This window comes from Panthera onca, chromosome B4 (genome assembly GCF_046562875.1).
Source record: "Panthera onca isolate mPanOnc1 chromosome B4, mPanOnc1 haplotype 2, whole genome shotgun sequence".
Classification (NCBI taxonomy): domain Eukaryota; kingdom Metazoa; phylum Chordata; class Mammalia; order Carnivora; family Felidae; genus Panthera; species Panthera onca.
In genome coordinates this window covers 63,175,644-63,193,355 of record NC_138345.1, presented here as the reverse complement: position 1 = coordinate 63,193,355, position 17,712 = coordinate 63,175,644, and the positions used below count along the sequence as shown (strand labels likewise).

The 17,712-nt window shown below is 37.3% G+C and overlaps 1 protein-coding gene across 10 annotated transcripts in view; it reads left to right on the top strand.

Moving 5' to 3' along the window:
* Window positions 1–10,256, top strand: part of CAPRIN2 (caprin family member 2) — a 44,726-nt gene extending 34,470 nt beyond the window's left edge. For 3 of the 10 annotated variants that reach the window (XM_060658019.3, XM_060658012.3, XM_060658013.3), the window contains 6 exons: window positions 283–429; window positions 2,946–3,114; window positions 4,528–4,710; window positions 5,474–5,574; window positions 8,112–8,175; window positions 9,337–10,256. In XM_060658019.3, coding sequence (XP_060514002.1) covers window positions 283–429; window positions 2,946–3,114; window positions 4,528–4,710; window positions 5,474–5,574; window positions 8,112–8,175; window positions 9,337–9,905 — 1,233 coding nt within the window. In that variant the 3' untranslated portion in view covers window positions 9,906–10,256. Of the gene's footprint in view, window positions 1–282; window positions 430–2,945; window positions 3,115–4,527; window positions 4,711–5,473; window positions 5,575–8,111; window positions 8,176–9,292 lie in introns of all 10 variants that reach the window. The other 7 variants (XM_060658015.3, XM_060658014.3, XM_060658018.3 and 4 more) reach the window with 7 other exon arrangements.
* Window positions 10,257–17,712: the final 7,456 nt, after the last annotated feature.

Below are 17,712 nucleotides of genomic sequence, written 5' to 3'. Positions count from 1 at the left end.
TCAGGGTTTGACTAGGTACTCATAAAAAGTTCAGTACCTCATCTGTTAGACTGATTAATAGTAAGACTCTTTCACTTAGTCAGCAAGCTGTGCACAGCAAATGCTAGTGTGCATCCTCAGCAGTTGTGATTTGAAATTGTAAGCAGAAGCTATTCTTTTGCATTCCTGTGTCCGAATGTCATCCTATAGAACTTGCTGACTTAGGCCAGTCTGGGGTTTAGTGTAAGTTAACTGCTTGTTATATGGCAGGTGATTGGCTGATGCTGCATTTCTCCTTCCCAGGCAGCAGTTCCCCCAAGCAAGCAACCATCTTCACTAGCTTCTTCAAATCCTCCCATGTCAAAGGGCTCTGAACAGGGCTTCCAGTCACCTCCAGCAAGTAGTAGTTCAGTAACGATTAACACAGCGCCCTTTCAAGCCATGCAGACAGTGAGTATGAAACGTGAATGGTGATTACAGTTCATTGTTCCTGTTAAAAAGCCATTGTTTCTCTTACGTCCATTATTGGGTACTTACTATGTGAAAAACTTTGCCTTTTGTATTGCTCTTATTTGGGTTGATCCTTGCTTTGTCCAATGCAAATATTGTTTGTGGTGAAAGAGTATTAAATCCAAAGCCTTGAGAATTTTGAATGGATATTTTATCAACATTTTCCCCACTCAGAAAATTAGTAGCAGGCAAAGCTGAGGGTTCATATTAATTAAAAAAAAAATGTGTGAGTGAGAAACATAATTTTCTGTGAACAGCTTAATAATACTAACCATTACTAATACCACACTAGTGATGTTCCATAGCATCAATAGCCTGAAATATAGGGCACATACTTGGGTGTTCTGTCATTCAGGAAACTTTCATTTGATTTTATTTTGATCTTATGCTGATTTTGGATAATTGTTCCAATTTGTGTGGTATTCTGAATTACACATTCCTCTGCAAATTGTTTAAGCTTAAAACATTTTTCAAGGTAATATACCTAGGTTTATATGTTTACTCTCTGAAACAGAATAGTATAGAACAGTTCTTTAGAAAAAAAGTCTGAGCCAGTAAGTATCTGATGATGCTTAATGCCCCACTCTGGATACTTTTCAGTGATGGTGGTCGGGTGGGGCCAGTGGAGTGGCAATGGAAAGCAGATACAATGCAGGGAGATAAGCTTTTGAATTCAGGCACCTAAATTCACTAGTTTTATCCTTCATGCTTGGCCTCTTAGAACTGATTAGTTTCTTTGTTTTCCCTCTTGCCCTGTCCCTCCTGCACAGTGTTGCCACATTGGTTTTATTAACTTTTTCTCGTTAATGAAATCAGATACTGTTCTTAATCACTGGGGTTGGGTATTGGCAGTGAAAAAGAGACAAGTCTTTGTGCTCAAGAAGCTTACATTTGATAATGGAGGTGAGAGGGCTAGAGAGAAAAATATACACATACACATATATATGTGTATACGTATACATATGTATATATATGTATATACATATGGGGAAATGTCACCTGTGTCATGGGGAAAAATGGAGCAGGGTAAGGGAGCTGGAGAGTAATGGAAGTACTATTTTATAGACAATGGCCAGAGTCTGGACAGGTCATTTGCCTGCCATGTGGTAGAAATTTGGTAGGTGGCAGATTTTTTTCATCTTTAATTTTTGAAAAAGTACTCTCTTGGCCTGTGTAGCTTTCATGCTCAGTAAGCATTATTATATCATAATAGCAGGAAGATTAATTTTTGTATTTGAGTTTAGATCTACTAGAAACCAAATAGGTTTTTTCTGGCCATAGTAAAATACGTATGACATAAAATTTACCATTTTAACCATTTTTAAGTATATAATTCAGTGATGTTTAGTACATCTACAGTGTTGTACAACCATTTCCACTGTTTCCAAAACATTTTCATCATCCAAACCATTAAACTATACTCATTAAATAATAGCTTTTTATTCCTCCCTCTCTCCAGCTTCTAGTAACCTATCTTCTTTTTGCCTCATTACCTGTTCTAAGTACTCAGATAAGTGGAATCACATTATTTGCCCTTTTGTATATGACTTATTTCATTTAGCAAAATATTTTCAAGGTTTATTCATGTTGTATTATGGATGAGAATTTCATTTTTTATAGCTAAATAATATTCTATTGTATGTCTATACCACATTTTGTTTATCCATTCAGCTGTTGGACATTTCGATTGTTTCCACCTTTTGCCTATTGTTTTGTTTTTTTTTTTTTAATTTTTTTTTTTTTAACGTTTATTTTTGAGACAGAGACAGAGCATGAATGGGGGAGGGGCAGAGAGAGAGGGAGACACAGAACCGGAAGCAGGCTCCAGACTCTCAGCCATCAGCCCAGAGCCTGACATGGGGCTCGGACTCACGGTCCGTGAGATCGTGACCTGAGCTGAAGTCGGACGCTTAACCGACTGAGCCACCCAGGCGCCCCCCTTTTGCCTATTGTGAATAATGCTGCTGTGAACATTGATGTACAAAATGTGAGCCTCTGCTTTCAGTACTTTTGGTTATATTTTAGAAGTGGATTTGCTGGATCATATGGTAATTGCATGTTTAACTTTTTGAGGAACAACCACACTGTTTTCTACAGTTGGTTGCACTATTTTACATTCCTACCAGTAATGCACAAGGCTCAAATTACACCACATCTTTGCCAACACTTAGATTTTCTCTCTCTCTTTTTTTTTTTTTTTCTTTTGGTAACAGCCATCCTAATGAGTATGAAGTGGTATATTATTGTGGTTTTGATTTGTATTTCCCTAATGACTGTGATGCTGAGCATCTTTTCATGTGCTTATTGGCCATTTCTCTTCTTTGGAGAAATGTCCATTCAAGTCCTTTGCCTGTCAAATAGAAGTTTTTGAATGTTGGAGAATTTTGTTGGATGTCATCCTTAATCCTTTTCTATGAAACATTACAAAGGACTTAGTGTACCCTTTGTCTCTTAAGGTGTTTAATGTTAATGCACCTCTGCCTCCACGGAAAGAACAAGAAGTAAAAGAATCCCCTTATTCACCTGGCTACAATCAAAGTTTTACTACAGCAAGTACACAAACACCACCCCAGTGCCAACTGCCAGCTATACATGTAGAACAAACTGTCCTTTCTCAAGAGACTGGTAAGATCTTTGCATATGATATTTTGAAGACTTAGATGACAGCTAGTAGAATGGAAAGTAATTCAGTAGTGATACTTTAAGGGTTCTTTCTTGACTAGTAAGCATTATTTCTTCGCATGTTCAAGTGTTGAGAAACACTTAAATGCCTTTCTTCTATTAATTAAGTTCGCCTATTAATTTTAACTTTTGTAGAGGTAGAACCTAGATGGTTGATTAAACCTTGAAGTAGGTTCATATTTTTAAATCTGATTGCTTTGATTACCATGGACAGTAATAGGAGTAGATAGGGCGATATATATATATATATATATCGCCCTATCTACTATAGAAGTGCCCGTCTTCTACTTAGAAGAGTTTTGAAATCACTCTGTTGAATCTTTTAGCACAGACAGATAGCTATCTGGCCTTTTCTCTCTTTTTCCCTCTTACAATAAAGCATTGATTAATGCAAAGATATAATTTAGTATGCTTTTCCATTGTTTGCTTAGAGATGAAAAACTATTTTGCTCTTTTATGCTATCCAAATACATGAAAGAATAGGCAACTTTGTAGTTATTTCCTAATTTGATAAACACCTGTAGATTTTTAGTGTTGGTGTTTCAGATCCCCATTGAGTTTTCTAAAACTTAAGCCTGAGTAAATGAGTTGAACATTAGAGGTATTTGGTTACTCACAAGAGATACTAAATGTAAATCCTTGGACCTAGCCACCAATGACCTCATTCTGTTCTCACTTGTACTGAGTGAAAACATTGTGTAGATGATTTACATAAGGGATATTTGTCCTGTGCCTTCTTAGGTATAGTATTAATTAAAATTCATTGTCTTTTACTCCTTGATCTGGGGTGTTTAGCCTTTTTTCCTTTAATTGTGGCCAAATATACATAACATAAAATTTACCATTTTAACCATTTTTAAGTGTATGGCCAGATGGTTGTGTAGCCATCACCACCATTCATCTCTAAGGACTTTTTCATCTTTCCCAAATGAACTCTGTACCCATTTAACACTAACTCTCCATTCCCCCTCTTCCTACTGCCCCCTGGCAACTACCATTCTACTCTATGAATTTGACTACTCTAGGTACTTACCTAGAGTAAGTGGAAACAGACAGTATTTGTCCTTTTGTGACTGGCCTATTTCGTTCAGCATAATGTCTTCAAGATTTCATCCATGTTGTAGCATGTGTCAGAATTTCTTACCTTTTTAAGGCTGAATAATATTCTATTACCTAAATATATGTATAGATACCAGGATCTCTATATATACGTATGTGTATATATAGCACCTGTTTTTTTTTTTTTCAAAGGGAGAAAATTATATTAAAGGTTTTGATATACAGTGACTTTTAAGTATAAAGAATATTAAATCTTTGTTACCATTTAACTCTTGGACTTAAAACTGTTTCCTTAAGCAGCAAGTTATCCTGATGGAACTATTCAAGTAAGCAATGGTAGCCTTGCCTTTTACCCAGCACAGACGAATGTATTTCCCAGACCCTCTCAACCATTTGTCAATAGCCGGGGATCTGTTAGAGGATGTACTCGTGGTGGGAGATTACTAACCAATTCGTATCGGTCCCCTGGTGGTTATAAAGGTATGCTCTGAACAAAATTTAATTATACTGAATTATTTTGTTTATATATTTACTTAACTCAAACTATTTTTACTTTACCTTGTTCCTTTTTTAGTTGCCCTCCATATTGTGGTAGAAAATTCCCTATTTCTGTAAAATATAGCTTTTCTAATATACCTGTTGCCTATATAACAGAGGAACTTTTTGTATGAAAAGCAGATTGATCCTGTGACTTGCTGCAGTGAAAGGTTGAGCATCTTTCTTTTCCGGGGATGAATTTGGGTTTTCATATTTGAATACTTACTTTTTTTTAATTGACTTGACTGCCCCAAGTCAAACTATGTCAAATAAAAATATGTCTCAAAATGTGTCATAATCAGTGCCCATTTTCTAGTTATTTTTCTATGAGAGGATACTATACATAAAAATATAAATTTTGAGACTATAATAGTGATATTTTCTTAAGTCTTAGATATGGTTCCACATGTTATTCTCTTGGTATTAGCAGAATTGCGCTAGACAGGCCTTAACCATGCACCTTTTTGAACCCCATCTGCATTGCAGCAGTAGTAAATCTCTGCCCTTGGCTTATTTGAAGTTAGCGGTATTTTATAAATATGTGTTTTCCTGTGGAAGCAATATTAGTAGAGTTTGCTTAAAGAAGGCATAAATCTAATGATGGTATTATAGGATCAGTTTAACTTTTAAAGTGGTATAGAATTAGACTATTTAAAAGTTTAGTATAATTTTGCCCATAATTTTATTTAAGTTGTTTGTTTATTAGGTTTTGATACTTATAGAGGACCACCTTCAATTACCAATGGAAATTATAGCCAGCTACAGTTCCAAGCTAGAGAGTATCCTGGGACACCTTATTCCCAAAGGGTAAGAATAGTTGTCATAGTTGAATAATATAGTACAGTTGTTGATGTTAAGCTGTGATTAAACTATAGCCGAGTCACAGTGTATTTGGTGTAAGGCACTCTTTGTTTTTTTTAAATTTTTGAAATGTTTATTTTTGAGAGAGAGTTAGACAGAATGTGAGCAGGGGAGGGGCAGAGACAGACAGAATCCAAAGCAGGCTTCAGGCTCTTAGCTGTCAGCACAGAGTCTGACACGGGGCTTCAACCCACAAACCGTGAGATCATGACCTGAGCTGGAGTCCAACACTTAACTGACTGAGCCACCCAGACACTCCAAGGCACTCTTTGTTTTAGAACTACTTGTCAGTACTGTGGAGAGTTGAGTTGGAAGCTTTTCAAGTAACCCACAGAAGATAAATGACAATTGTCTGTTACACAGAACTTAGAAGGTCTTAAGAACTTTATTTATCATGTTGTTTGCATTAACTCATTCACTCCTCTACCTTTTGAGAGAAACTGGGGTTCAGAAACAAATTACTTACCTGAGGTCACTCAGCAAATGAATGGTAGAATTAACATGAGACTGCATGTTTCCTAACTCCAGACCCTATGAGCTTAACTTTATTATTTTCTTTTCCTTTTTTTTTTGAAGGGGAGAGAATCTCACACAGTGTCCATGCTCCATGTGGAGCCCGACATGGGGCTTGATCCCACGATTCTGGGATCATGACCTGAACTGAAATCAAGATTTGGGTGCTTAGCCGACTGAGCCACCTAGGCGCCCCAACTTCATTATGTTGCTTTCAGTTTAACTTTTCTAGGTACCTGGTGTAGCAAAAGTATTTTTCAAAAATTTATTTTTTTGTTTATTTTTATTTGAATAGCTCAGATTTTCTTTACTACATATGATAAAAGACTGGTAAGAGGTTAGACATTCTACTTTAACAAACCGTGGGACCTCTTTGTCATTGATCATCTATGGATATGACTGAATACGTCAGAATTTTCAGTTTTGAAGTTTTACAAGTTTTTAAGTATGTGGTTTCCCACTGAGTTCTGTTGTGATATAAAGTACCTGTTTTTGAGGAGCTTACAGTTAGTTAAATGAGGTAAGGTAGATGTCTATACAGAGACAGTATTGAAAAGGGGGTTAAGAACACACCTCGAAGAACACACCAAATCACTTAAATGACTTGGGTTTGATTCCTGATTTCATCACTTCCTTTGTTGTGTGACCTTGGGTATGTTTGAGTAAACTTTCTGATCTGTGGTTCCTCATCTGTTGGATGAAGACTCAATCTTACTCTGAAGTGTTGTGAGGATTACTTTCTGAGATATCCTGAGGATTAAGTGAATTAACATACATGAAGGCTTAGCACGGTAATGTCAGACAGTAATGAACAGCTCCTTTAAAAAAAAAAAAATTTTTTTTTAAATATTTTATTTATTTTTTGAGTGTAAGGAGGGAGAGGCAAAGAGAGAGACAGGATCTGAAGCAGGCTCTGCACTGACAGGCTGACAGTAGCCAGTCTGCTGTGGGGCTTGAACTCAGGAATCGTGAGATCATAACGTGAACTGAAGTTGGACGCTCAACTGACTGAGCCACCCAGGTGTCTGTAATGGAGCTGTTCTTAACACCAATATTCTGGAATTTTTTTGTGCTGCTTTAAATGTCTTGCTGGGGTGCCTGCCTGGCTCAGTCAGTATAGCATGTGACTTTTGATCCTCAGGGTCATGAGGTCAAGCCCCACATTAGGCATAGAGGTTACATTAAAAAAAAAAAAAAAAAAAAAGAAAGTAAATTTCTTGCTGAGAAAACATGAGATAGTTGTTGTATTGGGAAAAGGATTAGGAGTTTGGGGTAGGAGACTTAATTATTGTGTGCCTTCTTGTCCTGTTTAAATTTTTTATTGCATGTGTTTATTTTTATTGTATGTGCTAATTTAATGCCACTGATCATTCTTTTCATGTGTTGTCTGGAGGCTGACTTTCAACATACCTGGGAGTCTGTTTGAAATGTTGCCTCGTGAACATTTTTTTCTTGAGGATATTAAATTATGTTTTCAGGCAATAGTACATTCATATGGTATAATTCTTACCAACCTCTCTGTCAAAACAAAACAAAATCCTGACGTAGTTCATAATTGTCTTCACAGTTTGATCTATAAATAGAGCAAGATTGAAATAGTCTGTGTTCTTGCCTTATTATTTCCCTTTATCTTGCGATAAGGGATAGAGGACCAGGCCATATTTCTGAATTTCCCTCATTACCTCACATTGTATCTTTTACATAGTGTTTCCTGGATGCCTTCTTGTTTTTGCAATTATTAGCATACCTAGTTGGTCAGGTTAATTCACAGATGAAGCAAGTATTGCTATTGTTGCCCTTTTTGCCTTTCTTGGTGTTTGGAAACATCTGAGCCTCTGTGGCTGCTGGGGAAGGGTAGAGAAAAGGCTAAGAGGACTTTAATCTTACAAATTTACCAGCCAATAACACTGGGAAAGGACTATCATCTTGCATTTTTGGTGCCAAGGTTAAATATTACGCGTTCATTTCAGGATAATTTCCAGCAGTGTTACAAGCGAGGAGGGACATCTGGTGGTCCTCGGACAAATTCAAGAGGTAAGGATGATTAACTGGGTTACACAGAACATACCTCTAGATCATTCTTTGTCTTCTGTGAAGTTCTCCCCAGAGTACATTGTTTTCACCATTTAGCTTTTAAAGTTTTCATTTTGCATAAATGTAGTACTGAAGACCTGAGGGAAATACTAGACTAACTGGAATGGCTGTGGAAACCAGTTGTCCATTTAAATTAAAAGTGTATGTGTGTGCTTTTTCAGTTTGATTGACGCCACAGCATAATTCAGCCTTTGATATGTATTCATCTTGCATACTTCAAATAGTTTCATGTGATGATTCAGAATGATGTTTCTTGTAATAATGGGCATTTCTAGATACTCTAGTGTCACTACATTGAAAGATAGGAAAAAGCAGCAATTAAGACACCATGACTTGAAATTTCAGAAGATATTATAATACTTTTTAAAATGTGAAAGTTTAATAGGACCTTTAGTAGAAAAGATTCAGTGTAACTGAGAAAATCAAGAATTACCGAAGATTAACTAACTTTATCACAGAAAAACAATCTTTTCCTTTTAAGAAAGCAATCAGTATTCACACTGCCTTGGCCTTCTATCTGAGCTATGTTTTTGTGTAGTACTTAAAACATTAAGATTTCATGATATCACATTAACTTGGAAATGAAGAACAGGCATTCATCATGGGACTTAGTATCATAACAGAGTATCTTTGAGTGGCGAGTAGTTCTAAAAGTTGGTTCTTTTATGTAATCTCAGTTTTCTTGAGTCCTTGTACATTAGTTTGAGTAGATTTATCACTGAGGAATGAAGAACTGAGTGAGAATTACAGAAGAAAGATAAAAGAAGTAAAAAGAGTGTTCAAACCTGGGTTTCAGACTTTGCTAATCTTTAGTAACTTAGCATTTCCTGGAGGCTTATTTTCTTAAAAAAAAAAAATCTTAAAAAAACAATGAGGCCCACCAGACAAGATCATCTAGGTCCTTTTTGGCTTAATAGTAATATGAAAGCCTATTGCTAGAAAACTTTAGAAAAGTATACTGTAGCTATACTTTGTTGTTTTTGTTTTAGAATTTACTATAAAATGTATTTTTATCTGTATTTCAGTAGCCGACTAATGTTAAATATTGTGTTCAAAGCTAACTGCTTCATTATGAGAAACTCACTGTTGCTAATAAAACAGCAGGGTGGAGTGATTCTTCTCAGGTGAGCAGCCCAGAAAGAGACAACGAAACGTTTAACAGTGGTGACTCTGGACAAGGAGACTCCCGTAGCATGACCCCTGTGGATGTGCCCGTGACAAATCCAGCAGCCACCATACTGCCAGTACACGTCTATCCCCTGCCTCAGCAGATGCGCGTTGCCTTCTCAGCAGCCAGAACCTCTAATCTCGCCCCTGGAACTTTAGACCAACCTATCGTGTTTGATCTTCTTCTAAACAACTTGGGAGAAACTTTTGATCTTCAGCTTGGTAGATTTAATTGCCCAGTGAATGGCACTTATGTTTTCATTTTTCACATGCTAAAGCTGGCAGTGAATGTGCCACTATATGTCAACCTCATGAAGAATGAAGAGGTCTTGGTATCTGCCTATGCCAATGATGGTGCTCCAGACCATGAAACTGCTAGCAATCATGCAATTCTTCAGCTCTTCCAGGGAGACCAGATATGGTTACGTTTGCACAGGGGAGCAATTTATGGAAGTAGTTGGAAATATTCTACATTTTCAGGCTATCTTCTTTATCAAGATTGAAAGTCAGTACAGAATTGACAGTAAAAGAATGGTGTTCTAATTAGTAGGGTTAAAGGAGAAGTAGTCTTTGCCCTTGTGACTGGTTTAGGAAAATGTTTTCTTTCCTAGAGGAAGGTGGAGGTCCTTACTTTTTTTGTTTTCCTCCCCAAGGTGAAAAATTTCAAGCTGAATGACAATTAGCACTAATCTGGCACTTTATAAATTGTGATGTAGCCTCGCTAGTCAAGCTGTGAATGTATATTGTTTGCACTTAATCCTTAACTGTATTAACGTTCAGCTTACTAAACTGACTGCCTCAAGTTCAGGCAAGTTATAATGCCTTGTTGTGCCTCAATAAAAAAGTTACATGCACCTTCAGTGTTCTTATTTGATTAAACATTTAGTTAAGGGGTAAAGTATTGAATTTTTTGCTATGCATCACTGATAACTTTTGGATGGGTGTTAATTCATGGTTCATACTATTATTTTAAAGTAAGACTACATATAATAGCTCTTTTTAGAGTTTTCTCTGATGTTATACCTGTCATTCATCAGAAGATATCATCTGTTTTCCTTTGGCTAAATAACATTTCTTTTTGAAGCTATTTTGCATTAGGACATGCTATTATCTGTTAGCTATTTTTAAGTACCTACTACTTGTATAATAATACAGGAAACAATAGTAGATAGGTACAGAGCTAATACTACTGGTCTGACATCAGTGAAGCTTATACCTTCTAGTGGATTCTCAATTTGAGTAGGTAGAATGTTTAAAAGATTTCTGGTCAGGCAGTGCTGTGTTTGAGTCCTGATTTTGCCACTTAGTTACTGATCTTGGGCAAGTTATTTTACCTCTAAGATCCCCCCTACCTTCTCTCTCTCTCTCTCTCTCTCTCTCTCTTTTTTTTAATAGACCATTTCCACGACCTCCTAGGGCAAATGTGAAGTTCAACTAAGAATATCTAAAAGATTTAACACAGTGCCTGGCACGTAAGCATTTAATAAATGTTAGGTGCTATGATTTTTTTTCATTCCACATACTTACAGAATTGTGTGTGTGTGTGTGTGTGTGATGTAGTATTAGTATAGCAGGCATTGACAGAGTTTAGTAACCATTTTAGGCATATATTCTCACACTTCACAATTTTTTTTTTTCTAAATTTTTTTTTTTTTAACGTTTATTTATTTTTGAGACAGAGAGAGACAGAGCATGAACGGGGGAGGGTCAGAGAGAGAGGGAGACACAGAATCTGAAACAGGCTCCAGGCTCTGAGCTGTCAGCACAGAGCCCGACGCGGGGCTCGAACTCACGGACCGCGAGATCATGACCTGAGCCGAAGTCGGCCGCTTAACCGACTGAGCCACCCAGGCGCCCCTCACACTTCACAATTTAAGCTTATTTATGTTTCTCATGAATAAGAGCTTAATAATTTTATTAATTAAAGCATAGTGTTTTTTAAATTTTTTTTTTTTTTACATTTATTCATTTTTGAGAGACAGAGATAGCACAAGCGGGGGAGGGGCAGAGAGAGAGGGAGACACAGAATCCCAAGCAGGCTCCAGGCTCTGAGCTGTCAGCACAGAGCCCGATGTGGGGCTCAAACTAACGGACCACAAGATCATGACCTGAGCTGAAGTCGGCCACTTAACCGACTGAGCCACCCAGGCGCCCCTCTTATAGTCAATATATTTTATTTATTTGAGAGAGGGAGACAGTGTGAGTAAGGAAGGAGCAGAGAGAGAGGGAGAGAGAGAATCCTACCTAGGCTCCACATTATCAGTGTGGGGCTCGAAATCATGAACCGTGAGATCATGACCTAAGCTGAAATCAAGAGTCAGACACTTAACTGACTGAGCCACCTAGGGGCCCCTGTAATCAATATTTTTTATCTGGGCGTGGGTTCATCAATTAAACCCTTAGGCCACTTTTAACTCTCCATGTTAGTATAATGTTCTCAAGATGGAGGATGTAATGTCATTAACTATTTAACAGAATTTTTTAAACTCATGGTAGGTATTTTGTGGGTTAGGGATGTTAGTATTCCAGTTAAATAAATTAGTTAGTGGCTGTTATGTACAGAATACAAAGCAAGAAATATATGGAAAAACAAATATTATTAAATGACTAAGGGGAAAACGATGTGTTTTGTTTTTGGTTTTTTTGGAAAACTTGATGTTTAAGAAGAGTTGTGGATCAAGTTCAACAAGGCCTTTCTCAGCTTTTTTTAGCCATTTTGTTTTCTACCACATTAGGATCTTAAGCTTAGTCTTTTCCCCTGCACACAATCAGGACCATTTTTGTTAATTTATTTAAAATATTGTGAGTAACTCCTTTTTTTTATATTTTTTAAAGTATCTGACAAAGAGATTCATTAGGGTATCCCCTTATGATGATAGTCATGTTTTAGAGAGTATTCTAAATGGAATACTATTTTCCCCAAGTGTAAAGACAATGGATTAGAAATGGACAATTCTTAGACTTCTGAGAATGAATGGAAAAGACCTTTCATTCTGAACTAATATAACTTTCGGAAGATACCATTCTTCTGGAAGGTTTTAGTAAAAGTCCAGATATCTTTATAGAAAGATATGTAAAGCCTATTTGTGGACCTCATGTAAAGAACTTATATTTTACTGGGAAACTCTTGTAGATACAACTGAAGAGGAAAAGCATTCCATATAGTTACCATGTAGTCCCTGAATATATATAGATTTTTAGCTCTCTTACTGTGGGAGAGAAAAAGGTTTTTTTTGTTTTTTTTTTTTTTTTTAAATTTAATGTTTATTTATTGAGAGAGTGAGAGAGAGACACAAAATCCAAAGCAGGTTCCAGGCTCTGAGCTGTCAGCCCAGAGCCCAACGCAGGGCTCGAACTCACAAACTGAGATCATGACCTGAGCCAGTCAGACACCCAACTGACTGAGCCACCCAGGGACTTTGAGAAAGTTTTTCTATGTACTGAATTCTCCCTGGAGTTTTCTTCTTTGACTTTAAATTTTTTAGTCTTTTGTGAATGAACTGTCCCCCAAGAATTGTGAGCTACTGTTATCTTCTCTATAATGGTTTAATGAATAAGTTCAGGTATTTAAAGCAGGAAATGTTTTTTTGGCAGATTTGCATATTCGCTTCCTGTACCAATTATTTGTCAACCACCTGATTGTTTTAACTTTCTCAACTCCATAATCGCTATATTTTTACACTGCTTTGATATCACATACTGTGTTTTTATACTTTAATCTTTCCTGATTGCAAATTTTAATTCCTTAGCTCTAATGGCTAATGTTCTATTGTGATTCTCGTGATAGGAAGAATGATAGTTTATGTATTTTATGAAGTGAAATAATTGTTGGCATATAGACATCAAAGTTTTTCCATAGGATTTCCACTCTGCTTCCCTGCCATACACTTCATTTTGATGAAAACCTTAGATTTGTCTCCCTAGGTCCTCTACTTGATCATTTATCTCAGGGTTATTCTTAATCACCACTTTAATGATTAGCCAATAGCTTTGTCCCCACTTTTCAGCTTTTGTGCAACTGTTGACAACTGATAGGTATATCACAGTTGTGATCAGTGCAAGATGCTGAATGTCAGATTATAAACTGTTAACCCATTATCGATACCAGGAGGCCTTAGGCTCACTAATTCTAGATTTTCCAAACATTATTTCTTTATTCATTTTATTTCAGTGGCTTCTTTTTTTGAAATAAACGATTAATCTTTCAAGTATGTGGGTTATGTAATTTGTACCTGGCTCTGGGGCTACAAAGATGAAAGACATTCTGATGTTCAGACACATCAGGTATTTCAATTTCATCCATTTCATTTGCTGAGAGCAAATCACTCTTTTGCATGATGCCGTGCTCATCACAAGTGTAGCTGCCATCTGCCACCGTGCGTGTTGTTAAAATACCATTGACTATTCCCTATGCTGTGCCTTTCATCTCATGACTCACTTAGTTTGTAACTGGAAGCCAGTATCTCCCACTCTCTTTCACTCATTTCTTTGATCCTCCCACTCCCTCCCCTCAGGCAACCACCAGTTCTCTGTATTTATGGGTCTGTTTCTGTTTTCATTTTGTTTTTTAGATTCCACATATAATTGCAATCATATGGTATTTGTCTTTCTCTGACTTATGCCACTTAGCATAGTGCCTTCTAGGTTCATCCATGTTGTTGCAAATGGCAAGATTTCATCCTTTTTATGGCTGAGTAATATTCCATGGTATATATACACATCACTTATATGTCTATTACTCTATCAGTGGGTACTTAGATTGCTTCTGCATCTTGGCTATTATAAATATTGTCAAAGGAGAATCTCGAATTATTTCTTTGATTCTGTTACACTTTTTTTTTTTTTTTCCCTGTTTTACATCTGGAACTCTTACTATAGAAGCTAGACCTCCTTGGGGCACCTGGGTGGCTCAGTTGAGTGTCTGACTTCCGCTCAGATCATGATCTCGTGGTCTGTGAGTTCGAGCCACGCGTCGGGCTCTGTGCTGACAGCTCAGAACCTGGAGCTTGCTTTGGATTCTGTGTCTCCCTCTCTCTCTGCCCCTCCCCCGCTCATGCTCTCTCTCTCTCTCTTTCTCTCTCTCTCTCTCTGTCAAAAATACATAAACAAAAAAAAAAAAAAGCTAGACCTCCTTGGACCAGTTATTTAATCTTCTCATCTTTTGTCTCTCAAGTTTCACTTTCTGGGAGATTTCCTTGATTTTATCTTCCTGTCTGTTCACAGAGTTTTAAATTTCTGCTACATTTAAAATTTATAAGTACACTTCTTTTATCTGGATGTTCCTTACATGTATGTATTCTGTTCTTGTTTCACGATTGCATTATTTTCTAACTCTAAGGATAAAGTTTTCTTCCCTGTGTAGTTTATTCCCTACGCTTTTTCTGTTGGTTCTAGTTTCTTATCTGTGTTGTTATATTTGTTTAGAACCTTGTGATAACTGGTTGACTGTTCATATTTAAGAGTGGGGCACCAAAAATTTAATTGGAAGCTTTGAATACAGTGGTGGGACTAGTTGACTTTGGCCTTCATGGTAGTGTGATTTGGAGCGGAGGATGGAGGCACTAATGTGGGAGAAGGAAGAGCTTTCTAAATGGGACACAAAACCCAGAAGCCATAAAAGATGAACAAATCTTACACATAGAATTTATTCTCCAAAACTTCTGTTTGGTGGAAATAATGTCAAAAGACAAATGACCACCTGCAATCAGAGGAAATCAAGAAAAAGATAGCCCCCCAAAAAGGGCAACATGTGTGGAGAGGCAGTTTGTACAAACATACACAGAAAAATAAGCATACATAAAGTTTTGAAGGGCATATTTTGGCAAGGATTTGGGGAAATGGACACTCACACTATAGATGGGAATAAAATTGGTATTTTGGGAGAGTAACTTGGCAATAGCTTTCAAGATAAGAAAGCATATACTTTTTGACCCAGAAATTCCACTGTTGGAATCTTACAGGTAGTTTTGGAATTATGCCATGATACATGCCTATAGATATTCTGTATAGTATGAATGACTAAAGCAAAATCTGGAGAAACAACCTAGATGCCCGCCAGTAGGGAAGTTATGGAGTGCAATATTGTTCCTGTAAACATTTCCAAAAGAATGTATGTATGATTACTTGGATCAGTTTTTCTGGTAGTATGTACAAGAAATTTAATGTTGCCTCTAAGGAAAGGGGGTTGTAAGAGGGAAGAAGACCTTTACTTTTCATTCTGAACCTTGCTATAGAGTTTGAAATGTACATATCACTTGTTAAAATTTTTTTTAAAGTTTGAGAGAGTGTGAGTGGGAGAGGGGCAGAGAGAGACTAAGAGAATCCCAAGCAGGCTCCGCACTCTTAGCATGCAGAACCTGAAGTGGGGACTTGAACCCATGAGCCATGAAGTCATGACCTGAGCAGAAATTAAGAGTTGGATGCTTAACCAACTGAGCCACCCAGAAGCCCCTGTTAAAAAGTGGTAGGTTTCATGGTTCTTATACCACCTTGTCTTGGATAGAAGTTGAGGGTTTGTTTTTATATCATTAAGCCCGGGGCAGTACATGGAAGAGTTTTACTGTAAAAACCTAACTACCTTCACTTTGCACTAATATTTGCATTTACCTCATGTATGATATTATTGGATCCTCACAGTGGCCCTGGTGAGGTAGATACTGCTTTGGGATAAGAAGATGGAGTCTTTTGGAGATTGACTTTCTAAGGCCACTAGCAGAAGTGCTGGGGCCAGACTTCGCTCTCTCAAGTCCAAATCCAGCCTAGCATTTTCTTTTTTCTTTTTTCAAAATGTTTATTTATTTTTGACTGTGAGAGAGAGAGAGAGAGAGAGGCAGGCAGAGTGCAAGTGGAAGAGGGGCAGAGAGAGAGGGAGACACAGAATCCACAGCAGGCTCCAGGCTCTGAGCTGTCAGCACAGAGCCTGACGCGGGGCTCGAACTCGCAGACTATGAGATCATGACCTGAGCTGAAGTTGGACACCTAGCTGGCTGAGCTACCCAGGCGCCCCAGCCTAGAATTTCTACAGTATTTTTTCCTCGTCTTCAGTTCTCAGGTGCTATTGCTTTTACCATATTTTACCCATCATTTTGCACTCACACGTTTTGGGTGCACTACTCAGTTTTGCTATAATTAATTAAACACTTTGTGAACTGGGTAAACTGGAGTCAGTTGAGACTGTCCTTAGTTGTAACTCCAGTAGGTTCTGAAGCTGAGACAGGATGACTCCTTTTCCAGTGTGAAATGTGGAAAGCCTGAGGAAATAAAGAAATGACATTTTGAGAAAAATGCCAGATTTGAAACTAAATATTTCTTCTTTAGTTCTAGTTAATACTACTATCTTTAGCCTTTATCCCTCCCCATACCACTACTGTTTCAGTCTCTTGGAGAAGGAAGTTTCTGGCTTCTTTCAGAAATTTCCTAATCCCTTATTGCTTTAGCTTATTTATCACTGATTTCTTATTTTTATTTTTAAAATTTATTTTTTATGTGTATTTATTTTGAGAGAGAAAGAGAAAGCAAGCGAGCAGGAGGAGGGGCAGAGAGAGAGAGAGAGAGAGAGAATCCTAAGCAGGCTCTCTGTGCTGTCAGTGCAAAGCCTCACAATGTGGGGCTTGATCTCACAAACTGTGAGATCATGACCTGAGCCAAAATCAAGAGTCAGATGCTTAACCGACTGAGTCAGGCTCCCCTGATTTTTTATTTTTAAAACTGAGAGGTCTGTCACATTCTTTTAGAAAAGTCCATTTAGGACCTTTGGTTACACGTGACATTTTAAAGGAGACTCTCATTGACTTTTATTACCCAAATGCTAAGGGTCTTATATTTAGAAAATGTGTGTATATACTCTTGCATATATTGCAGATGCTATGATGTAGAACCATGCCATTGTAGATACTTTTGGGGTAGAGGTATTCACTTACAGATTATCATGGTTTAAAAGATGTATTATTAAACTTACAGATCAGGATTTTTGTGTGTTGAGTTTTTACTCCCATTTTCTCTTTACGGTATGGACTAGATTCAAGTCTACTAACATAGACCAGCAGATGGGGAGGACAGCTGTGTGATATTCCATTTTGAGGACTAAACATATTAAATCTCAAAGGCTACAGTGGCAGTGCTTGGAGTAAAAACTACATCCTGTAATTTGAGTTGTAATCATGCCAGTGATTCTCTATGCTGTATTTCTTGGGTAATGTCCATGTTTCTGTGCCAAGTAACCTATATAGACAGATGATTCCTAGTTCTCTAACAGCATCCCTGCATTCCTTCCTCTAATCCCTGCCATAGTTTCCTACCTCCTCACCCAGC